The sequence below is a fragment of the Macaca mulatta genome, chromosome 4, assembly GCF_049350105.2.
Source record: "Macaca mulatta isolate MMU2019108-1 chromosome 4, T2T-MMU8v2.0, whole genome shotgun sequence".
NCBI lineage: Eukaryota > Metazoa > Chordata > Mammalia > Primates > Cercopithecidae > Macaca > Macaca mulatta.
Genome location: NC_133409.1, coordinates 37,480,617 through 37,505,910, shown reverse-complemented (window position 1 = coordinate 37,505,910; position 25,294 = coordinate 37,480,617). Strand labels below are relative to the sequence as shown.

General features: G+C 36.8%; 1 protein-coding gene across 1 annotated transcript in view; it reads left to right on the top strand.

Annotated features, from left to right (window-relative positions):
• Positions 1–24,781, top strand: part of STX7 (syntaxin 7) — a 54,898-nt gene extending 30,117 nt beyond the window's left edge. The window contains 8 exon segments of the mRNA NM_001257724.1: positions 6,770–6,839; positions 10,059–10,152; positions 10,832–10,969; positions 11,820–11,872; positions 12,381–12,477; positions 13,946–14,018; positions 18,325–18,407; positions 21,525–24,781. Of these exon segments, the coding sequence (NP_001244653.1) occupies positions 6,770–6,839; positions 10,059–10,152; positions 10,832–10,969; positions 11,820–11,872; positions 12,381–12,477; positions 13,946–14,018; positions 18,325–18,407; positions 21,525–21,617 (701 nt within the window). The 3' untranslated portion in view covers positions 21,618–24,781.
• Positions 24,782–25,294: the final 513 nt, after the last annotated feature.

Below are 25,294 nucleotides of genomic sequence, written 5' to 3'. Positions count from 1 at the left end.
TTCAGATTTATGTTTCTGTAATCCCTTTATCACCTGATCAGATGATGCCTTTAATTGATCCTCAAGTGTAGACCTGCTCAATTTAAAGGAACACAACAAATTAATGTTGATGTTCAACAGCCCTCCCATTGTGCCTGGTACATAGTAGATGCCCAGTAAATGTGTGTCGAATGAATCAATGAGTGAATAATAAATGGGCATAACTACCTTTCTTAACTCTCCATTTATTTATGCTTTATGTTTTAGAAATACATATTATTATATAAGTTTTGGTCTTTCCAGTATTCTTTTTATGGTTCACTCATAAAACTATTCATTGAGGGTCAACAATATGATAAATTCTGGAAATACCAAAATGAATAAAACTTAGTCTTTGCCTTTAAGAAGTTTGCCTTCTAGTTAGGGTGACTAATAGGTATTCTGATCATTTCAGTGTATGTCTGAGTATGACATTAGAGGTTTGAATCTCCAAACTGAAATGTCCTGTTTCTTACCCTTCAAACCATTACAAATGCCACCTTCATTACAGCTTTTTGGATTGTTCTCCAATAGAACACATATATTATAATATAGGTCATTGTTTGAAACATTGTTATAGCATTTGTTGCTGCTGCTCCCTCTGAGTTTATATGGTGTTTGTACTTTCTTTTTGTCCTTTTCTAGATTGTATGCTGCATAAGTGTAGGGGGACTTGTCTTCCATTTCTATTCATGAGAGGCAACTCGCTCTCATTAGTTAAATGCATTCTATTAGGCAATAACATAATGGTTGTTTTCTAAGAGGCTTCATTTTATGAGACATTGTATTATCTTAAAAAATTGTTTCAGAGTGACAAGGAGGTTGTTAGCGAGATCATTTGATTTTTAAGAAATTTCAGTATCTATAAAACCTAAATCTACAAAGCCAAAAGCACAGAGTAAATGTAGCTTTTGATTGTAACTAGATTGTTAGTAATAGTGACTAATACTTTCATTATTAATCACTTGAATTATAATGAAGGTAAGCAATGTTCAAAGAATCTTAAAACAGTTTTGTTGCTTTGACCATCAGTTTTTTTCCCCCTCCAAAGACTGGCTCTGTGATGCTGCTTCTCAGTGGTCATAATATTATAACCGAAAAGATCCCAGTGTAATAGTAGCTTTGGGTATTAGGTGACCCAAAATAAATTTCACTGTAATTTATCCCTTTTGTTTTCTACAGTGAATACACTTCCTTTTTTTGTACCTAAGCTTAAAAACAAAAGCTCCTGCCTGACATACTGCTGCTATCCCTCATACAACGAGAACTCCTTTCCCATTTCCACAGAAAGGATAAAACAGGTCTATTCAGTTCCTGTAGCCAATGCCAAATCTAGGGGGTGATTTCCTGTGCGCTCCTCTCTTTCAGCAAAACTGAGCAGCAGTATCCCTTAGCCTGTGGAACAGTGTCTCTGTAACCACAAACAGTACGTTCTATATATAACAGTGGAGGAAATAGATAGGGAAGGAGACAGACAGTTAATATATCTAAATATATACATTGCAGAACAAGAGAAAGAATATTGGCAGGTCCTCAGTTGCCACTCTACAGCTGATCACAGGCTGCAGTTTGTATTACTATTTTCCTGTTATAATAACCATTCCACGTTCCTCTTGCTTTCTTTCAGTATCTCAGCTGTTTGGGATAACCCAGATTTTCATCCCTGGGTCCTTGTTGCTCCTGCTCACAGGCTATGCGGTACTCACTTTTATGATTGTAGATGGCATTATTATCAGGTCCCCTCCAGTTCATCTCCCTTTTACTTGGGTATGAGCATACCCAACTTCTGCTTAATAATTACCTCAATCAACATACTACCTTGTCCCTAAATGACCAGTTGTAGTCTTGAAAACGTGATTGTTTTCCTCACTTGGATATTGTCTCTAAATCATCTTGAGAGATGGAAAAAATTGTACAAATGGATAATTAGATGTAATTGTGAAATACTGCACTTTGTCCCCTTACTTCCCAAATCCAAGTTTCTTTCTGGCTGTAGGTGAAACAGCACCCTGGAGTGCTGGTTCTTTGAGACCATAAAGATCCTATAGGACAGCACTTCAGTTTCCCAAGATGCTTGTCTCCCAGGTGGTGCCAGGATTGAGTCTCAGTAGGCCATAAACATTCTAGAAGTCCAGCAGCTTCTAGATAACAGAATGCATGGCAGAGCAGTGAATCCCATTGTCCTTGATTTTTTTTTCTCTGTAATTTCTTGATCAGAAGCATCAGTGTGTGGAACACCTTGATTGTGACTAATAGGTGGACTAGGAGTCTGGTAGAAGCATGGGGTGGGGTGAGTGGGGACGGGCGGCAAGGGGCGCAGTGGGTGCTTAGAGGATGCATAACAGAACCCAGAGTAGTACCATTGAAGTGAATATAAAATTCTGCCTCCTCCAAGACGGAAGGAGCACAGTTATCTTGTCACCAGCTAGCTGGGTAAACCCTCAACAACGTCACATCACTAGTTTGCTTTTTATTTTTAAATTAGCGCATTATTCAAAGTGTTTGTAAAGGTAATTAGCCATAGGAAATAAAATCGGTAAAATCATCTCTGTAGGGCATATGGATATGCATCTGGGAAGACCAAAGGATGAATGAAAACATTAATACAAAAAATCAAAAATAATTTACTAGGGTATAACATGAGATTGCTATTGTTGCAAATTGGTATATGGCAATGCCCATGGTCACGTCCACCTGAGTAAGGGGAAATCCGTATTGGTGAACCTCCCTCTGGCTTTTGTTCTGACAACCATTTATTGCTAGTTTATTATTTCACTGAACAAGTGCTTCAGGAGTCGGGGTGAGGGATAGGCTGACTGACATACGTAGAACAAAATGTAGAAAGGCTGTACCAACAAGAGAACACCCAATTCATGGTGAACAGCTTGGCTCACTTGGTTACCTTGTACCGTTGTGTACTCTATCCAGGGCTCAGTAGCAAGGCCAGAATGAGTCCTCGAAAGGATGGTTTTGCTCCAATATTCTAAGGGACCCCTATGTTTTTCCTATTGGGATTTGCTACTAGTTTCCTTCAGTGCCCTGAAATTACACAGGCTTGGTGTACCATTGGATTAGCTGAGTCATTAAAGCCAAGTTGTAGATCTGCTTATACCACCACTTGAACTCTCTGGATGGCCTTTTCTTTTTGGGAGTTGAAGCTGAAGCTGGTAACCTTTGGGTCATTCAGTAAAGGGTGGAAGCAGCATTAAAAAGTCTGTTTCTCATTTGTACTTGAGTCTACAAAGAAAAGCACTTTGCAGAAGTATGTCAGTTATCTACAGATTAATTCACGAAGATTTTTCACTGAGGAAACACTGCCCTGTATTTTCATGGCTTTATTTTCTACCTGCTGGCTTACTTATGCTTTGCAGACATCTAAGAGTACATGTTGCTTCCTGCTTTTCTGGTCCTAAAAGCAGATGTAACAAGTCTATTGGACTAATGTAGTGTCCTGTAGGAGGAGATGATCCATATCCTTGACAACAAAATTGTAGTACAGAGATTGACAGTGTACATAACCATGAGATAAACCTGTGAAGGCTTGCTGATGTCCCATCCCATTGATAGCAAATCCTTCCTCATGTTCTCTTTTAGAATAGAGCAAAAAGTGTTTGCCGTATCAGCAGGTATATACAAGTAGCTAGAGATTGTGATGCTCTGTTGTAGTACATCCATCACATTTTGAGGAACATTGCAGTTGGAGTCACCACCTGAATAGCTTTTGCTAGTTGTCATGAGCATTAGCCTTCTGCATCCTCCAGATAGACCAGTTAAATGGGAATGAGAGGCATGTCCACTCCCTGCTCTTTCTGTCCTTTGTGGTGGCATTTCTGAGTAATTCCCAGGGAACAGATAATGCCCTTGGTTTTATTGTTTCATTAGAGTGGGTCCCCAAGGAGTTCCAGTGATTTCTTTCTTCCATAAGAACCCTTACTTAGGGAGTATGAGTGAGAACTGGGGGTTGCTGAGTATATCTGTTATCTGTTCAGAAACCGGAAATTACCACATGGTGGAACTAGGCACCCACTGGGCCTGTCAGAATCTATTTCTACTCAATTCTTTCATTGGCTGAGTAATTTTATATAGCATTCATGTAGTGTACTTGTTTGTACTTTGCAAGATTGATATGCATTTCAGTCCTTTTTGTGCTATTCGGTTTATTCATGAATATTAAAGTTCCTATTCTTGGCCCATTTTTCTTTTTTTTTTTTTTTGTTATGCTTTAAGTTCTGGGATACATGTGCAGAATGTGCAGGTTTGTTACATAGGTATACACGTGTCTTGGCCCATTTTTCTACTGGATTGTCTGGCATTTTCTAAATTATTTCTAGTTATTGACTATTGCTCCTTCTTTCTTATATATTATGTAGTCTATACCTTTTGTTTTTAAGGCTTTTGATTGAAATTATATCCTCAACTGCTTTTCATAATTTTTACCAATCAGAAATGTGGAAGTTTAATTATCAGTGAAGTTGAAATTTTGTTATATATACATTTGGCTTTTGTAAATTGCAAGATTATAACCTTTGTCCATTTTTTATTGGGCTGTTTTTCTGTTACTAAAAATAACTACCACTGTAGTTTAACCTTTTTCCTCTTCATATCCTGCAGTTACTGTCTCCCATGTGTATACAAACACACACTTACATAAGTACTTGTGATATATGTACACATTTTTTATATAACATTTAACAAAGTTCTTTTATGTAGTCAAATTTGTCAATATTTTCCTCTGTGGGTTTTAGTTTTGTATCATCCTTAGCTAATATTTTATATCTCTTACTCCAAGATCATATATAAGATCATATGATAAAAACATTAATATTTCTTATAGCAGTTTAATATTTTCAATTTTACTATTTAAATTAATGGTTTATTAAAAATATATTTTGCTATGCTGGGAGGTAGGGTTCTTTCTCCCCCGCCCAAATGGTTAGTCAGTTTTCCTGGTGTCATTTATTAAATAATTTATTTTTTCTCACTTGCTATGGTTTTTTCCTAAAGACAATAACCCTTTAGAGTTGAGATAAACACCTGCCAGTAGTCTATCGATGCCCATACTACAGTTTGTATTATCAATACACTTAAGAAAATAAAGCCCCTATAAGGCAGTTCAAGAAAATCTGTTGAGGTTGAGAGGGAATATATAGCTAATCACAAGCAGCCATAAGTTAAACACAGCAAACAAAATTTGTTCATCTTATGAAAGGAAAAATCAACTCCCAAAAAGCAAAAATAAATTCCTGTTAAATTAACCAAATGCTAACAGTTACTATATGCTTTGATTCCTCTCTAGTCTTTCTGTTTTTCAGCTTTGACTTAAAAGCAGTGTTTATTACTTCATTCCCAGTGACCAAAACTTATCCTGCATTTTGTAATACTTTATCGTTCCCTTGAGCGTGTAAATAATGAATATTTTTAAAGCATTTAAGCTATATAAGTAAACCACTCATTTAAATAAAAAGAGTGGGAGGGGGTTAGATTGTTAAGAGTTCTTTGGATTTTCAGATTATTTCCACTTGACGTTTTATTTATGTACCATGACATTTTATTTATGTCCCCACACACATAAAACTATATAGATCCTCCCCTTTTGTGTAGAGCCTTTAAAAAAAAAATTGCAATAGTCGTAGACTTCCGGATTGTGAGTTTAACATGACTTTTAAGCCCTGCACTTCTTATTGAAAAATTTTTAAGTATTCTAAACCTCACAAAATATATATAAAAGTGTAGTACAATGAACCTTTCATCCGGATTCACCAGTTGTGGGCAGTTTTCAACTTCTGTTTAATGTGTTTTTTACTTTCTGTATTCAAATTTCTCCAATTGTCCCTACGATTTTTTTTATAGTACTTGCTTTTTCCTGATTCGGAATCCAGTCAAAACTCATACAGTGTCTTTCGGGTATTTTAATTCTTTAATTTAGAAAGCATCCCTGTCTTGGTCAACTTTTTTCTTCCCTTTTTTGACATTGACTTCTTCAAATGCTCAGGCATATTATCTTGTAGATTGTCCCACAATCTAAACTGGTCTAATTTCTTTTTGTGATTAGATTCATGTTAAATATTTTGGCAAGAAAAATCCATAGATCATATTGTGACTTTCTCACTGCAGCATGTCACAAGGTTCATAATGTCAGTTTTTTCCATTCTCACTGCTAAATTTGGTCATTTGTTTTCAGACAACAGATTTATATATGATAAAGTTATGTCTTTTATAATTAATGTCATCTGTGTGGTGGTAATTTAAGTTGTGTGAATGTCCTGTGATTTTAGCATTTTTTGATGATCTTGCTAAAATCAGTTATTACATGGATAATTGAAAAATGATTTTTTCTAATTCTATTATTCCTTTCTCATTTATTAACTATAACTTATTTACATTATATTCTAATGAAATGTGTAATCATTACTTATTTTCCTCACAATTTTTATGCTAGTAGCATTGAAGTCTGTGTGCCATTGTATTTAATATCCTAATGGGATAAGGAAGAAGATGGTATTTTGGGGTCATAAGTGCATTTTCACAAGTTAACGTTCCCACACAATTTCCTCTTGAAAATTAATTCATTTTTGTTACTAATTAGATTTAAGTAAACCGTTTATTCTTTTTCCCAGTTAATATTTTCTATTTTCATCTTTGTTTTTCTGTCTGTTTTCAACTGCCCAATTGCTTGTACATATTTTTAACTCATTGTTTCTGTTGCCTTAACTTTTGTGACAATTAATACATGAATTTTCTATTATAATAGCTGTAGAAATACAAAGAACTCTGAATCAACTTGGAACACCTCAAGATTCACCCGAATTGAGGCAACAGCTGTAAGTAGTTAAACAAATAAAAGAGAAAGGAAAAACTCTATTGCTATTATTCTGTTGCTTTTACAATATGTAGTGTTATGTTTATTGGAGGAAAAAAATGGAAAAACAATGGAGTTTTTCTCCTACCTTATCCATACATTTGTTCCGAGCTTTTGTGTAGATTTTTCCCTGTCTGGAGTAGGAAGGTGTTTTTATTTTAAAAATCTGGCAGGCCGAGGCAGGCGGATCATTAAGTTCAGGAGTTTGAGAACAGCCTGGCCAATATGGTGCAACCCCATCTCTACTAAAAATACAAAAATTAGCCAGGCATGGTGTCAGGCTTCTGTAGTCCCAGCTACTCAGGAGGCTGAGGCAGGAGAATCTCTTGAACCCAGGAGGTGGAGTTTGCAGTGAGCCAAGATCACACCACTGCACTGCAGCCTGGGCAACTGAGCAAGACTCTGTCTCAAAAAAAAAAAGAAAAGAAAAGAAAATTCTTTGATAGGCTTACCCTATCAAAGCAGAATTTCTTTAGTTGCATTTCTTATAGTTTTTAGGTAGGTTGTTTTTGACAGCTGTTGAAAAATTATACTCTAGTATCTCAATTTATGTGATTTACTTTCCATAGCTAACAATCCCTGCAGTCACCAGAGTTTTATTTGGTTTAGATCCAATACATATCCAGCTACGTGAGCTGTTTCCCCACAAGTTTATACCTACATCCTTGAATTTCAGAGAGCATTAGCTTCCCTTTAAAAAAAAAGTTATAATGAATTATGTAGTACATATTCCAGTAAATTAATATGCTGTTAGAAGACCAGCAGTCATAGCAATAATATCTTGTCTGTGGTATGTTATGGATTTTACAGAGTATTTTTACATATTTTCTCATTTAAACCTTACAGAATTGGAGTAAGAGAAATAGACCAAAAGAACTGTTTCCATTTTGTTCATGTCTCTTATGGGTTTAATGAGTTGCCCAATGTCATTTAAAACTTAAGTCTTAAATTTTATTTCAGTACTGTTACAGCTGTAAATTTCAAGTCACATATATCTAGTAAGCAATACTTCTAAACAACATTAAGTGTAGAGGGAAAATTGCAAAGAGAATGATATTAAAAGATAGGTAATAGGAATTCATATTTTTAGGAAGTACAATTTGAAGAACTTACAATTATCTCTAATTTATATTTTATTTTTCCACAGTGGGTAAGTGTCAGAATGGTAAAAATGCTCCAAGCCACAATTCATCAAACTAAATTAAAATGGAATAGAAGTACATAATTCATAATAGTTCTAATATTTTGATAGAGTTAATAGTGAAGATTCTGAATATATATCCATAGTCACTCAGAATTTTTTTTTTTTTTTTTTTTTTTTGAGGCAGGATCTCATGCTGTCACCCAGGCTGGAGTACAGTGACTTGATCACAGTTCACTGCAGCCTGGACCTCCCAGGCTCAATCGATTCTCCCACCTCAGCCTCCTGTGTTGCTGGGAATACAGGCATGTCCACCATGCCTGGCTAATTTTTGTATTTTTTGTGGAGATGGTGTTTTGCCATGTTGCCTGGACTGGTCTTCAATTCTGGACTCAGACAGTCCCCCCACCTCAACCTCCCAGAGTGCTGTGATTACAGACATGAGCCACCATGTCCGGCCTAAGGTCTTCTTTTTAAAACTTTGACTATATTATGATTTCCAAAGATTTACAAAAATGCATTAAAGATAGGGTATTTGGTAAATAGAGATAGAAATAGATTTTAATTACCCTTTGTCAGCCAAATACAGATCCCTATTCTTAAGCATATTCTTATACAGTATCTCGTTATTTTAAAGGACCCTAAGTGTGACCAGACCATATTTAAAATGAGATGAAATATATGAGAGGTACTGATGTTGTAATTTGTAAAACATCACAATATGAGCTTTTTCTTTAGTGTCATGTTTTCAAATTGGAAATCTTTTCCATTTATAAGCTAGCTAGATAAAATATGGATATGTAGTCAGCACTCTGTATCCATAGATTGTATGTCTCCAGATTCAACCAACTGCAGGTCAAAAATATTCAAGAAAAAATAACAATACAATGATAAAAAAACAAAAACTGAACTATAAAATATGGCAACTATTACATAGCATTTACATTATTGTATTGGGTATTACAAATAATCTAGAGATGATTTAAAGATATGGGAAGATATGCATAGATTATATGCAAATGCTATACCTTTTTATATCAGGGACTTGAGCATCAACGGATTTAGGTATCCACAGGGGTCCTGGAAGCAATCCCCTGCAGATACTGAGGGATAACTATAATTTACTTCTTTTATTTATTGTGTTCCTTCCCTTTACAAGGAAATGCTATTTTTCCAGCGCAAACTTAAATAATAGTAAATTTGTACCAATATTGTCTCTTTCCTTTTTATTTTTATTTTTATTTTTTGAGACAAGAGTTTTCCTCTGTTGCTCAGGCTGAAGTGCAGTGGTGCAATCTCAGCTCACTGCAACCTCCACCTCTCATGTTCAAGTGATTCTCCTGCCTCAGCCTCCCAAGTAGCTGGGATTATAGGCATGCACCACTGCACCTGGCTAATTTTTTTAATTTTTGGTAGAGATGGGGTTTCGCCATGTTGGCCAAGTTGGTCTCAAATTCCTGGCCTCAAGTGATCCTCCTGCCTCAGCCTCTCAAAGTATTGGGATGACAAGTGTGAGCCAGTGTGCCTGCCGCCACCTTTTTTTTTCTTTTTTTAAGTATCTATAGCATATAGAGAATAGCATCTATTCACATAGAGAAATAAGAGAGGCCAGTTATAACTAGATCTGGGAACTGGGCAAAGTCTAAGGCAACAAATGTTTTCTTGCTCACCTGACCTTCCAGGTGTGAGATGCAGATTAAGGGCTGCCACATCCCCAGTATCTCAAACAAAGGATCAGACATCCAACAGTCTCTCCTTCAAGTTCCCTCTGATTTGAGTCATCTGTGTTTCTAAATGGTCATTGATACTGGTTTCTCTAAGCTCACCTACCCTGTGTCAGTGAAGAACCTGACATGTAATATTTGCTCAATATTTATCAAAGAATAGGATATGAAATTTTTTTGATAGAGAAAGTTGAGAGCCAGTTTATGAAAAGGCAATTTTTGTACAACTCTTTGTCAGTGTTGATTCAAATGACAGAGTTGTAGCTTAAAGAAGTGTATTAGTCCTTTGGTTGTAATGCGTGCTTTCTCACTTTAGGCAACAGAAGCAGCAGTATACTAACCAGCTTGCCAAAGAAACAGATAAGTACATTAAAGAGTTTGGATCTCTGCCCACCACCCCCAGTGAACAGGTATCAAGCTTTAAGACACATTGTTGATGCATTGAATGTGAAAAAAACCAAATACGTTGTAGGATCTTTGAACTGTTACGCTAGAAAGGAAATTATGCTAGAAAGGAAATCAAAAATAATTCTGTTTGAGATTAGTTCATAGAACACAAAACTATATTTAATTGCTCAGGTAGTATCCTGTGGTTCAATAAAGCAAAAATTATTTCCATGCATTTGCCCTGACCCATAATTAAGTAAGTTCTCAGAAAATGCTTCCTGAGTAATTATTTCCTGGCCTTCCGGGGCTGAGTGCGTGGAACATGCAGGCTCATTCAAGATGTGAGGTGTCCTGGGGGCATATATTTATTTCCCTGCTTATTTAATGGAAGTTATTACTTAGCTAAAAGTATAAAGCTTTATTTGCCTGAAAAGGAATTACTTTAAAATAGCCTCAAAATAATGAGCTAGTTTTTAGCAGCATGAAAACTTGAGGTGAGAAATCCAGCATAATGGGTCTTTTGCCTCCAGTTAAATATGCTCGGTATTTGACATACTGTCAGAATGTTGTTGAGAGTTAATCCGTAAGGCCCTGTAATTGGGGAGCAAGTGAAAACTTCAGGATTAAATAAAGAACCAACTACTGCAAACTGTTTTACTTCACAGCTAGATTCTAGTTGGCTTTTTCTTCTCTTTCCTCTAGCGTCAAAGGAAAATACAGAAGGATCGCTTAGTGGCAGAGTTCACAGCATCACTGACAAACTTCCAGAAGGTTCAGAGGCAAGCGGCTGAGCGAGAGAAAGAGTTTGTTGCTCGAGTAAGAGCCAGTTCCAGAGTGTCTGTGAGTATTTTAAAAGACATTCTAGAAACGACCCTTACTTCCTAAGGGTCCTATCAAAGTCTATAGTAGCATAATTTTTTAAGTCATAAAGATCTGTGACTAACTTGGAAATCAGCACTTGAATATTCATTTTTATGCTTTTCTGCTCCATTTTTGGAGAAGATGATAATTATGTATTACTGTGGTTTTTTTTCTGTGTCATTGTACAGAAGATTACAGACTATATAAAAATATAGAGACGTATTTTGTCAAAAAAGATGAGGGATCAAACCCTGAGTAGTATTCTCACATCGTCTTGGTACGGAGGCTTTCTGCTTGTGGACACACTAGTATAGAAAGCACTTTCCTCCTGGATTACACCAAGATGACGGAGATGAATGGCGCAACTATGTTGTCTGAATATTGAAAATGAACATGAGCCTGGAGAAAATAAATGAAAGGAAGCTTTACAATAGAATTTTGAATTAATTTAATTTTAAATTCCCTTACAAACTATCACGAGTTTTCTTATTTATTAACATATGGATTCCAAGACTACATTAAGCTTTAACTAAATAATACTTATTTGACCCTTGAGAATGTTTAGTGTTTGTCTACTTAGAATATAAAATTACTTATAATTATGTTATTACTTGAAGCAGTTGACCTGAAAAATTAGAACAAGAACTTCTTTCTCTCTCTCTCTACACACACCACACACACACACACACACACACACACACACACACACACACACACACAGACATGTACATAAATCGTTTAGATTATTAGGGAAAATATGAGTGTTTATTTTTTCTCATTTTTGCTTTCTTTGCCACTTCTCATTCCATCCTGTTACTAAATCATTCAGGGCGGTTTTCCTGAGGACAGCTCAAAAGAAAGGAATCTTGTATCCTGGGAAAGGTAAGAAATACAAAACATTTTTCAGATCAAAAGGTAATTTTTCAAAGTTTATACATTAAGGCCCCTGGAACAGAATTAAAGCTTTCAATATAAGTTGTTTATATGTTGAAAACAGAGTAAATTTGAAAAAAAAATTTAATTATAAAGTATTTATCATAAAATATATAAAATTTTCCAAATAAATGTTTATGGACTTAATTAATAATATAGACTTTCCCTTATATGAGGTTTAAATCAACTAAGAAGAAATACCCAGTTGACAAATATAGCTTCCAATAATTAAGTAATAACTCTAAACTCACGTTAGATAAAATGATATAAGTGAAATGAAAAATGAATAAAATTTTATTCATATATCTGTTATATTCTTAGAATTTTTTAAGTGAGTAGTTCTGCGACTTTGAAGAGTAAAACGTCCTATTTAATGAATATATCTTAAATAGGAAATGAATCTCATTGTTTTGAATACCAATCTTTGTTTTTTTCCACATTCATTTTTTTCTGTTAGCCAAACTCAACCTCAAGTGCAGGTGCAGGATGAAGAAATTACAGAGGATGACCTCCGCCTTATTCATGAGAGAGAATCTTCTATCAGGCAACTTGAAGTAAGGCTTACATTGTAGACTTGGGCTGCTACCCTGTTCTTAGTGAGTTTGTTCTCAAAATGCTTAGGTAATGCCGGCAGAGCGTACGAGAAAGAAATTTTATTTTTTTCTTTTTGAGACAGTCTCCCTCTGTCGCCCAGGCTGGAGTGCAATGGCATGATCTCGGCTCATTGCAATCTCCATCTCCCAGATTCAAGCGATTCTCATGCCTCAGCTTCCTGAGTAGCTGGGATTACAGGCATGTGCCACCCCAACCGGCCAATTTTTTGTACTTTTAGCAGAGACAGGGTTTCACCATGTTGTCCAGGCTGGTCTCAAACTCCTGGTCTCAAGTAATCTGCCTGCCTTGGCCTCCTAAAGTACTAGGATTATAGGTGTGAGCCACCATGTCTGGCCCAGAGAAAGAAAATTAATGTATCAGTTTGGTAGCATTTGTAATGTATAAATTAGAATAATTCCTTTTTGAAAAAAATAATATTGTCCTTACTGTTTGTGCTAGGATGAGGGAACATACTCCCTCCTACTGCAGCTTTTAAAAAATTATGATTCTATTAAGCCATCTATGGACTACCTTAGTATTGAGAAAATACCAGTGTAGAGATAAATGTCTGTCCGAGAGTCTGGATGTCTTCCCAGGATACATGATACACATCATACGTGCATGAGTAAGACCTTTTATAAAGCCTTCAAAGAATTTTATTTCTCTTCACTATGTTTAGACATCAAAGAGATCTAAAAGATTTATTAAGTCATAGCTCTTATGGAGCCTATTTAGTTCCTAGAAAGAAGGCTAATAATAGCTAATAATGGCTACAATTTATTGAAGACCTTACATGTGCCAGGCACTGTGGGATGAATTCTTTATGTTAATTATCTCATTTAATCCTTATAAAAACTTTATGAAGTAGTTAATTGTGTCATTGAAGAAAAGTAAATTTATATTTTCTTTATTCACTAAATTTATAACTTTTTTATTCAGTAGTGACATTTCACTAACCTGTTGCATGTTCAAATTATTAATGTGAGACTTTAAATTTACATCTAGTGTTTTCTTATTTTAAATTGTCAAATTGATATGTAAATTTTTACTAGAAATACGTGCCAAGAATATGTTATACCCTTGTAAGTAGATACTGCTTGTGGTAACAAAACTATCAGATTGTATAAAATGAACTCAGCAATCCATGGCACTTCTCTATTATAGATCCTTTATTTCCATCCTGCCTCACTCACTTGGTATTTTTAATGCCACAAACTTATTTTAGAGAGCTGGTGGCTGTTGCTCAAATTCTTCTTAATTATTGTCAAGTATTTTCCTGATATTTCCAAAGTTTATGTATTATATTTATGTATTATAGATGCATGCTCAACCATGTGTGAGTAGTGGTTTGGATTTTTAAAATTTTTCCTCTTTTGTGGAATGGGGACTGAATTTCTGATTCTAATAATATATGCCTTCTTCTCTTAGGCTGATATTATGGATATTAATGAAATATTTAAAGATTTGGGAATGATGATTCATGAACAAGGAGATGTAATAGGTAAGACCTGCTGACTTAGATTTTGGAGGTGAGAGCAAGGTACATGCAGTTTGCCTGCTGTAACTTTCTCACACAAGGGTAACCACTTTCCGTCCCTTTTTTGGTTTCCCTGGAACCAAAAGCATGTCTATAAAACACAGTAAGCATCACCCTTGGCATTATCTAAAACAGATCTCATTTTTGACTCCTGCTGGTTGAAATAACCAGCTTGATTTATTTCAGAAGCCCAAATTTAATCAGGGCTTACTGCTGCCAAGACCATGGAAGGCACCATGAAACATTATTCCAGCTTATTTCCAGGGCCTCCGATTTTAGTCTTACTCCAATTTAATTGTCATCGTGCTAAGCACTTTTGGGGAAACTTGTGGTATATGTAACTGTGCATGACATCTTGTCTTTTAGGTATTAGGGAATAGGTAGCCATTTGCCTAGTCATTCATTTTAATAGCTTTTTGGTAGATGAATTTAGTAGTATTACATAGAATTTAGGAATTCTTTTTAGAAGTGATTTTTTTTAAGTTGCTAAGAATCCCTTAAATATTGAATGTAGTAGCATTTCAGTTAGGGGGTAGTTGTTAGCATTCATCAGGATCTTGACCATCTTGAAATCTGGAGCTTTCTATTGGTATGTCTAAAGATGCTTTTAGTTTATTTTCTGAATTTGGTCCAACTGAAATATTTGCATCTTTACTTCAGTGTAACTGTTTTTTGTCCATTCTTACCCTCCTCTGTATCCCCATTAGATCACAGGGTAAAATTTCAAAAACTAATTTATTCATCACCCAAAACACGTTGAGTGGCTACTATGTCCAGACATAAATCTAGGCATTGGGGATTCAGCTGAAATTAGATAACAGATGAAATACCCTATCTCAATTGGTCTTATAATGGGAGGAAAGATGATTTTTTAAAAAGGTGAGAAAAGCAAGTAAATAGTGCTAAGTGATGGAGAAAATAAGGCCAGGGTAGATGGGACTGCTAGGGGTGGAAATTGTTGCTGCTTGACACAGGCTAGTCAGATATGGCCTTACTGATAGGTGACATTTTAGTGAAGCCTTGGTATATGTAAGGGAGTAAGTAAGAGAAAGTGTTCCAGGCAGAGAGAACAGCAAGTACAAAGGCCTTGAGGCAGAAGTGTAGCTGACATTTTTAATGAGCAAGAAGGAGATGGAGATCATGTCCAAGGGCAGGGGATGACATCATTTAGGACCCTGAGCCGATGTAAAGACTTCAGGTTTTACAAATAAATGAGAAGCCAAGGAGGATTTGAGCAGAGGAGTGCTATAACCCTGCTTAGGTTTCAGAAGACTCACTTGGCTGCTGGAAAAAGACCAAAAGCAAGGAGATCACCTAAAAAGCTGTTGCAGTCATCCAGATGCACAATCTTGTTGGCTTGGATCAGGATGGAACTAGAGGGATGGTGAGAAATTAATGGATTTCAGATATTTTTAAAGTGGAGAGCCAAAAAGGTTTACTGACTGCCTGGGTATGAGTGTGAAAGAAAGAGTTAATTTAAGGGTGATGCTAAGGTTTTAGCTTGGCCCACTATGATGGTGGAGTTACTGTTTTCTGAGATGAGGAAATCTGTAAATGGAACAGGCTTAGATGGGTATAAGTCAGTCATTTTTGAATATGTTAAGTTTGAAGTGCCCCTTTACACCCAGTGAAGGTTTTCTAGACATTATTAAAGTGAATATGGAGTTCAGGGGAGAAGCCTGGGCAGGGAGTCTAAATTTAGGAGTGATCTGTGTACACATAGTATTTAACACCACAAGATTGGGTTAGATAATCCAGGAATTAAGTCTGGATAGAGAATAGAAGGGGTCTGAGAACTTAGCCCTGGATCCTCTAAATGTTTAGAACAGTGTCTTCAAACTACGTGTATGCATTTATGTATTGTTTATGTTTGCTTTTGCACAGTGAAGGCATAGTTGAATACTTGTAACAGAGATCGTACAACCCACAAAGCTTATTCATTCTCTGGCTCTTTGTAGACAAAGCTTCTTAACCTCTGATTTAGAGCCTAGACAATTGAAGGAGAATGAATAAAAAAGACTAAAGAATAGCCAGTGATGTGGAGGAAATCCAAATGAATGTATCATCCTAGAAGGGAAGGGAAAAGAAGTGCTTCAAGAACAATGGCTGGTCAGCTGTTTCAAATGCTACTGTGTCAGGTCAAGTAAAATGAGGATTAAGATTTGACTACTGGATTTAACAATGTGTAGGGATAGGTGACCTCAGTAAGAGCTGCGTTGGTGAAATAGTGTAGGTGAAAGCATGATAAAAGTAGGCCCAAGAGAGAGTGGGAGGAGAACAGTGGTGGATACCAAGTATAGACGACTCTTTCGAGGAGTAAAGAGGGAAAGTGAAACAGAGAATGCAGGCATAGCTGCAAAAATGGATGTGAAATAAACGAGAGGTTTTTGGTTTGCTTGTTTGTAAGGTAGGATTGATGGAGGTGATCTACCAGGGAAGAAATATTGATGATAAGTAAGAGAGGGAGGGAGTTTGCTGGACTGAGGTTTTTGAGTTAAATGATGGGAAATGTGATAAAGTGCACAAGTGGAAAAGTTGGCTCTTGCTCGAGGTATGATATTCTTCTTGGCGACAAGAAAGTTGTCAGGGCACACAGATATTGCATGTAGATAGGGTTGTGAAAACGTGTGGAAATGTCTTCTGATGGTTCCTGTTGCCTCAAAGAACTAGAAATCAAAGTCATGGGCTGAGAATGATAATGCCGGAGGAGGCTTGAGAAGCTTGAGGAGAGAAGAGAAAGTATGACATAGTCTTTCAGGAATCAGGGAAATGAAGTAGACCTGCTGGGCAGTCATGACTTTAAAGTGAAACATGGTTAATCCCTTTTACATCCATTATCAGCTGCATGGGTACTGGTTGGGGTTTTGTCATATGACTAAAGTGGAGGGGCAAGGAGCTGGGGATGAGTGTAAGCTGAGGCTAAGTGATTGTCCAAGGACTGTAAGGCTAGGGTAAGGAGGGAAGTGAGGACATGCCATATGTGAGGGACAGTGAAAAAGTGGTAGGATCAATGAAAGTTGAAAATTGTTGGTGCCAGGGAATTAGAAGGAGTGAGCTCTAGAGATAGAAGGTGGTGATCAGAGAGTGAGACCCTTCAAATTGAGATTGTGGAACAGCTGCAGTTATTGGAATGTCAGGGTTTGGGATGTGACCATGGAAATGGGTGGGTGAGGAAAGGTGTTCGTCTTTGGAGAAAGTATGGTCAGTGAACTGAGGCCAGGGTGTTAGAACGGTCAGCAGTTGGATCTTGAAGTCACCAGTATGTATAAGAGACGTATTTGAGAGAGCATCAGTGAGTCAGAGGCTAAAATATTCAAGGAATGAGAAGAAAAGGCCATGCAATTTATAGATGTCTGCAACAAGGAGGGTTGGCTGAGTTTGATAGCATGAGCTTTAAAGCTGAGAGTTGGTAGGGAGGAAGAGACGAGGGTCTCATGCTTCAAAATGATACCCGTTCCACCTCCAGGCCCCTGGAGGGTGGGAAGAAAAACTGCCACCAATTGAGAAGCCTGCATGGGCCCTTGGTGAGGGCTAGATTTTAGCACAGAAGTATGTTGATGACCACAGAGTAAATGGTTTTCAGCACTCTGTATTTACCCTAAATAAATATTGTCACATGCTTGCTACTGAGTCGGCCATTATAGAACACAAACTAGGTAGAGCGTGGGTATTATGCTCCAATAACTTAAAGTACACTCCATTTACAAAGACGTAGAGGGAAAAGAAATTGAGAAACATTAATGACTAACATAATGAGTGAGGGATCAAGTTGTAGCATTTGGGTTTTTCTGTTTGTTTCCCTCTAAGGAGATAATATTCTTTGAAATATCAAGGTACCAGTTTTTATCATGATGAACAAAATCTTCAGCAGTAGAAAGAAGAGAGTTGATCTCTTGTGCCTTGGTCTTGACATAGAACAAGCTGTGAAGTTTGACACTGAGATATCCCTTGTGCTGACACTGATTTGATAATGTCAGGGTGACAATACTCTTCAGGGGTTGCCAGGTAGAGCCAGAGTTGCTCTGTAATGAAGATGATCAAAGTTCTGTTCTACAAATGCTTGTGTACTGTTTGGATCACCTGAAAAATAGTATAGGTGTATACTGTAATTTTTATAGCCATCTTAAAAAAAATTCAACTTTACGATATACTACGATTGACCTTTGAATAATGAGCATATTTAATCTTACCTTGAATGAAATCTAGTGATTTGTTACTACAGCATCAATACATGTTTAACACATTGGTGTGTGTGTATTTTATTTTACAGATAGCATAGAAGCCAACGTGGAAAATGCAGAGGTGCACGTTCAGCAAGCAAATCAGCAGCTGTCAAGGGCAGCAGATTATCAGGTAATTTAACTGTGATCGATTTTCTTATAACTTAGCCTTTTCATGTGTGTGTATGTGTGTTTGTGTTGGGGAAGCAGGGAAAGATTAGGTTTAAAGTGGCTGAAGATGTTAAAAATTAAAATCCCATGGAAGAGAAGTCTGTTTAAATAATACCAGTCAGTTTAGAACTGGTTTTAGCCTTTGTTCTTCTCAGGGTTGAACCAGAATTGTTGGCCCACAGGGAGAGAAAGTTTAGTGTTTGGGCCGCAGAGACAATTGCAGGCTTTTCTGATGGCCGGGGATCTCTGATGTCATTGTGACATTTCTACTCAGAAACCTCTTTGTAATAGGCCCCTCCTTCCATTTCTTGCTGCTCCCTTTTACTTTTTCTTTCTGTCAGTGACACTCTGGACTAAAGAGGTAAATTTCCTTGTCCTAGAGAGATTGCTTCAGGTCTTGTGGAAATCATATTAGCTTTGAGTGTCACCGTTCATCATATAGTCTGTCCACATGCAGCAGACCCTTCACCAGGAATGAATTTATTTCTTGAGTCAGGTTAATATGGGGAGCCCACATGCATGTGTCAAATATAAATTATGTGTCAAGTACTATACAAATATTAGAACTATCAACTATTAATACATCATACAATATGCAGACCTTTGATGTTCAGCATGGATAAGGCCAGGCTCTTTGGAAACCCCTAAATACCACGTAGCATTTGATTTCCTTTTTAAAACTCCATTCCATTGTTGCTGTCATTCATAATTATCGTTTTCTTTACCTTATTAACTTTATTTTTTTGACACAGAGTCTGGCTCTGATGCCCAGACTGGAGTGCAGTGGTGTCATCTCGCCTCACTGCCACCGCTGCCATCTGGGCTGCAGACATCCTCCTGCCTCAGCCTCCCGAATAGCGTGTACCCCCACGCCTGGCTAATTTTTGTATTTTTTGTAGAGACAGAGTTTTGCTGTGTTGCCCAGGCTGGTCTGGAACTCCTGGGCTCACGCGATCCACCCATCTCAGTCTCCCAAAGTGCTGACATTACAGATGGGAGCCACCATGCCCAGCCGCTGTTAACTTCTTATAAACTATCTAAGATATTGTCACCTTCTCAGACATTCTCAATTGCTTTTTGCTTTTCTCACTAACCTTAGAAGTTGCCTTTCATTTCACAGTCCATCTTTTACTGGACAAATTACTGCATATTCAGTGATAAGTAAATAATAATGAAGCTGTGTGGAGTTTGCTGAGTTATAACCAATGGTATTCACCGACAGTCACTCCTGTTTATTATCTTTGTGCATATCATTCGGATATGCAGCTCAGTGGAATTAATATCACTATATCACTGTGTCATGGACTTTAGGTATCCCTCATGAATAATTGAAAACACACACACACAGACACACACACACACACACACACACAGATCTGCAAATGCCGGAAGTCTTATGGAGCTGTTAGCATATAACTGCCGAAACTTAACAGGATCCATCAGTGACTAGGTTCACGTGGTATTTTATTTTGCTTTTGGATTTGGGGGGAATGTGCATATATTGCCAAGTTTTACTCTTTCTCTTCCTTGTGGAAGGCCAAGCCTACAGGAAAAAGCGCATGTCCCAAGCTACACCCCAGGACTGGAAGCTGCCCCCAGGCTTAATTCCCCAAGCTCCCAAAGGGGGCTGAGATGGCTAAGCAGCACAAGTGCTGAGAAAAGAGGCAGCTTTCCAATAGTTCTGTTTGGAAGCCTTGATACGAAGGTGATACATTCACTTATCCCCACATTGCCCCAGAGTCTCATTACCCCACACTAGGGAAGAACCCCAGGCATCAAATACACCATTGTGGGATACCCGTGATGACTCACAGGTACATTACATGTGTGTTTGTGGTAACCAAGTGGAGTCTGGGAAAAATATTTATGCATGATATTGAAATTTTAGAGAAATTGTGTTTGATACATGAGGAGTATTCACTGGAAAAATAGATGAATATGTGGAATATTCAAACTATGGTGTTCAGGGTAATTTCAGACTCAGAAATGTATCTTTTTATAAATATTTTGGTACTTCTACTTGACACAAAGTAAATTTACAAATTTTTCTACTTCGTAAGAAAAAGGATTCCTGCATGTTGATGTGAGACACAAACGCCATTAAAGAAATACAGGAAATCTACAACTGGACCAGGAATGAAGAATGAAACAAAATTCTTAACCATTCGGTTTTCAGTGACAGCATTATGATTTTATTTGCTCTGTGGTTTTTACTTGTTTGTTGAGATTTTGAATTTAGTTTCCCATTAGTATTAAAGAATGAGAATGATTTTGGAAATTCATTCCAAAATCATTGTATTTTGGAAACAAGAAATGTGTGTGAGGGGCCGGGCACGGTGTCTCAGGCTTGTAATCCCAGCACTGTGGGAGCCTGAGGTGGGTGGATCACGAGGTCAGGAGATGGAGACCATCCTGGCCAACATGGTGAAACTCCGTCTCTACTAAAAATTAAAAAAAAAAATTGTCTGGGTGTGGTGGCAGGTGCCTGTAATCCCAGCTACTCAGGAGGCTGAGGCAAGATAATCAATTGAACCTGGGAGGTGGAGATTCCAGTGAGCCGAGATTGTGCCACTGCACTCCAGCCTAGGCGACAGAGTAAGACTCCGTCTCAAAAAAAAAGAAAAAGAAAGAAAGAAATACACGTGAAGAAAAGTTGCCAATTTATACTTAGTGATATCTTCCGAGAACTCATTTTTAAGAAAAACTGTAATAAAAGGTAAAGAATGTTGAAGCTCTTAAGCTGTTCTGTTTTCATACATAGGTAACCTCAGTCTCTTGTTTAAGTCAGTAACTTATTTCGTGGTGTCTTCTTTCTTAAGCTCAGCCATACCCTTAGAAAAATTACCAATGAAAGTTGAAAAATTGCTCCCTTAATTGTAGCATTAGTTCAGTCATTTTTTTTGAAAGAATATTGCCATATATATTAAAGAGATTTTTGAGAAGCAAAAAACACAGTCAAAAATTTGAGGGCAATATACTACTACTGATTTTACTCTAGAAATGAACCAAATTATGTTTAGTTGCTATGGAGATACTCCACTAAATCTGTAAACATGTTTTTTTGTTTTTGTGTCTGCAGCGCAAATCCAGAAAAACCCTGTGCATCATCATTCTTATCCTTGTCATTGGAGCTGTGATCATTGGTCTCATCATATGGGGACTGAACCGCTGAAGTTATGAAGGAGCACACTGTTGCACTATATTGTCTAAATTATGTAGGAAGGTTCCTGTAATCATGTTTTTTTAAATTATTATTTTAAAGCTATTGTATAAGGGATGGTTCCCATACTTTGTTATTTTTATTGGGGGGTTGGAGTGGTTCCTTTGGATTAAATCTGATATTTTCTAATACTGAAAGATTTTCTAAATATCACTGCTGACATAACTTCCATGGTCTTCAATTTAATAGTTGTTAAGTTTTTGCCCACATTGCGTATGCCTTTCATTTGTAATTTATTTACCCTGCTTGACTTAGCTTTGGGAATTCGTAAATTTAAAGGTGTGTGTATTCTGTCTGCATCTCCCTGTCACTGTGACACACCTAGATTTGTGTTACTTCAATTAAAATTCTCAAATTTAATTTTGATTTGCTTCAGCAGGGAAAATATTCTCAATAATGTAAAATAATTAAGGTCTATTCATGGGGTGTATTTTTCTGGTTCACAACAGCACAAAGTGTCTTTCATTTTTCTGTTGGTTTTCTTTTAAGATCCTTTTTACTCTGAAGTCGGTGAATACTTTTCTAGTTTATTTGATACTCCTTCTGTGTATATATTAAGCTTTTGCTGTAGATTGCCTAGTAAAATTACTAAGGACAGGTTGTTTTTACATATGGCCTATTTAAGTCTGATGTTTACTGGGGAAAGTGTAGTTACTATAAATGTTTAACATCATTTGGAAGAAGAGTATGAAAAACCAATACCAATTCCTATCGTGTTTGGATTCTAAAGATCCCAGTTTGTTATTCCACTAACCTAGTTATCTTAACCATATCATTTGGTTTTGTGGGCCATTATTTACCTTCCCTTATGTCTTATAGAATAATGGCTACTATTTTTAGGTCAAAATTACTTTTGGAAAGTAACTTTCCCACAATTAACTGTTTTTGCGTGCCTGACACTTAAAATTTAGTGTTTACCTTTTGTGCCATCCTTCATTAGAAAAGCAATTGGATGTTTGCCAGTTATCTCACTTCCCTTTTGAAATCAATGTTGTTTTAATGCACTAATCTGAATTCTGTAAAGAGGATTATCTTAGTTTATACTTTGTATTTTATAATGTTCTTGTATAGCAGTTCAGTACTGAAGGCAATGCTTAACTTAGCAAGCTCTGAGACTTCAAATGGGAACAAATAGTAAGTAGCTAAGTAAACCATATCTTTGCAACCAAAATAAAGATGAGTTAAAAGGTATCTGGTTAGGCCTATTTCATGAGAATTATGCTCTGGTGGGACCACAGGTCACCTGATACTTAGTGCTGCGCTGCCTGAAACCTCAGCATGGAGACGTCACCACATGCACTGTGGCCATTCAGCATCTTTCTGGAGCACCAGTTCACTCCAGGTTTTTATTTTAGGGTGTCACCGATTTTACCTACTTTGTCAGACTGATAGAAGTTTCTTTGCATGTCAGAAAACTCCATTTTTTTCCACAAAAGGGATTACAGAAAACTCTTTTGTGAGTAAGTGATTGGAACCCAGAGACTCCTGTTGCCAGAATCAGAATGCCCTAGAACAGAATGGACAATGCAGGGAGGAGAATTCACACAAACAGCACCTGTTCTGAGGCCCGGCCAGCCCACCAGGCCTGCTCGAATGTGGTCTTCAAGTGCACAGAGGCACATGAGGTTTCTGGTGATAAACCAGCATCTTACTGCTGTTTTAAAGTCCCGGCCCCATGGCTTTCACCATCAGTTCAGTTTTTTCGCTGTACTTGATAAAATGTTTATTTTCATACAGGTCAAGTACATTTACTTCTATTCATTTCACAGTGAGTACCCAGTAACAACAAAAGCACTTAAAATTGGGGGGGGGGCATGATTTTAGTACCTTTATTTGAAGTGTAATCATTTTAAATTATTATTATTTTAACTGGGGCAGTGATCAGTGGTTTAAACAGGAACTTTAGTGGTTTCAATTCTTTTAAGAAACATTAATTTTGAGGGAAAAACTTCCCACAAAATATTGGGAACGTAAGAGTAGTATTGATTAGAAAAAAATTAAATAAGAAACATAGTGTGGTAGCCAAATTAAAAAAAAAATTTGAATTTTTCTGTAGGTCAGTTTTAGAATTGCTGTGAAAAGTGAAGGTTGCCCTGTGGAGAATATTAGAGTTGTTTTCATAACTGATGGCATGGTGAGTCCATTTGAGTCAAACTGAAGAATTTCCTTATCAAGTGACTATACATTTGTTTTTGTGTGCTCAAAAGAAATTCTCAAACACAGATTGATATTAACCAGCCAGGTAAATTGAATGACAATGTGGCATTAAGTATTTGGCTGTTGTATTTGTCATTAAATACTATGGTCTTGCAATATGATTGATGGTAAAAGAGTGATGTCATATTGATATAGAGTAGCTTGTTTTTTTAGTAGACGTGGGACCATCTCTTTTAGAAGTACAGCTCAGTCCAGGACAGCTGTGGATGCAGTGTCTGGAGTTGGACCCTCTGAGCACGCTGGCTGCCACAGTAGCATCTGCATCGGTGACCAAGGACACTGCACTTTGAAGAGGTCGCCACAGGGTCGTTTAGTGTCTTCACTGCTTTTGTTAAAAATTGTAAAATTTTGTAAACAGAAAAGTTGTGTTTTTGAATATCAATTTTTTAGACACACCTACAATGATAAATAAGTGCCTTTAAAGGCCCCTCTTTCCTTGAAATACATCTGTGGTTTAGCAAGGAAAGTACAAAACAGTTTATGTAGTTGGTGTAATTTTTGTGTCTTCATGTAGAAAAATGAATGTCATAATAAAATATAAAACTTATGTAAAGAAAATAAAGTCATTGTCCACCTTAATAGCTAAGGTTCACAAGGTAACTTATTCAGCATTTATTTTTTTTGAAAGTCAAAATTGAATTTATTTCTTTCACATGGCTGGTTTGCTGCAATATAAAGTTTCAGAATGGGCTGAAGTAAGTTGATTGAGGGATTTGAGTTGAATGACATTTTCAAGTTCATTTAACTATGATAAAAATTCGTTGGTAAATAACATCTGTCTTTCCTGGAAAAAAAAAAAAGTTGTGTATTTTCATGATTCAGTTAAAACGAAAAATAAACCTGTGAATCCCAGGCCTTTTTAGTCCTCCATAACATTTGAACAGTTTGACTCATCAGCAAAGAAATCAAATTTTAAGCCAATGGGAGCCTGAAAGTGTTAACAATATACTGCTTCTTTGACAAAAGTATCTGTTTAACAGCTACCCTAACGTAATTTATAAATCAATTAAGATAAAAACCATTTTTTCTGAGTATTTAGGAATTTGTGTCATCAAAATACTGTGACATGAGAGATAGGACAAGAAATTACTTAGTTGCCAGATATGCACTATTATCTTTCCTCATTTCAGCTGGATTTTCCAAAGTCAGTAGATTGGATGAAGCAGCATCTCATTCACTGAGATCACAAGATAGGTAGGAAACCTTTTTCTTTAATGTGAATTTTGCGTATTTTAACAATTCAGTTAGAAAAAAGGAAACCACTTGATGGATTATAAGTACAAAGTGTTTTAACATAGGGAACTAGACATCAAAATGGTGGGTGAGGGAGGTGTCTGCAGCTGCAAAGTGGGTGGATCTCAGGAGCTGGCCCAGGCACTGCTGTGACTCTTGAGAACATCCAGAAGGCTGTG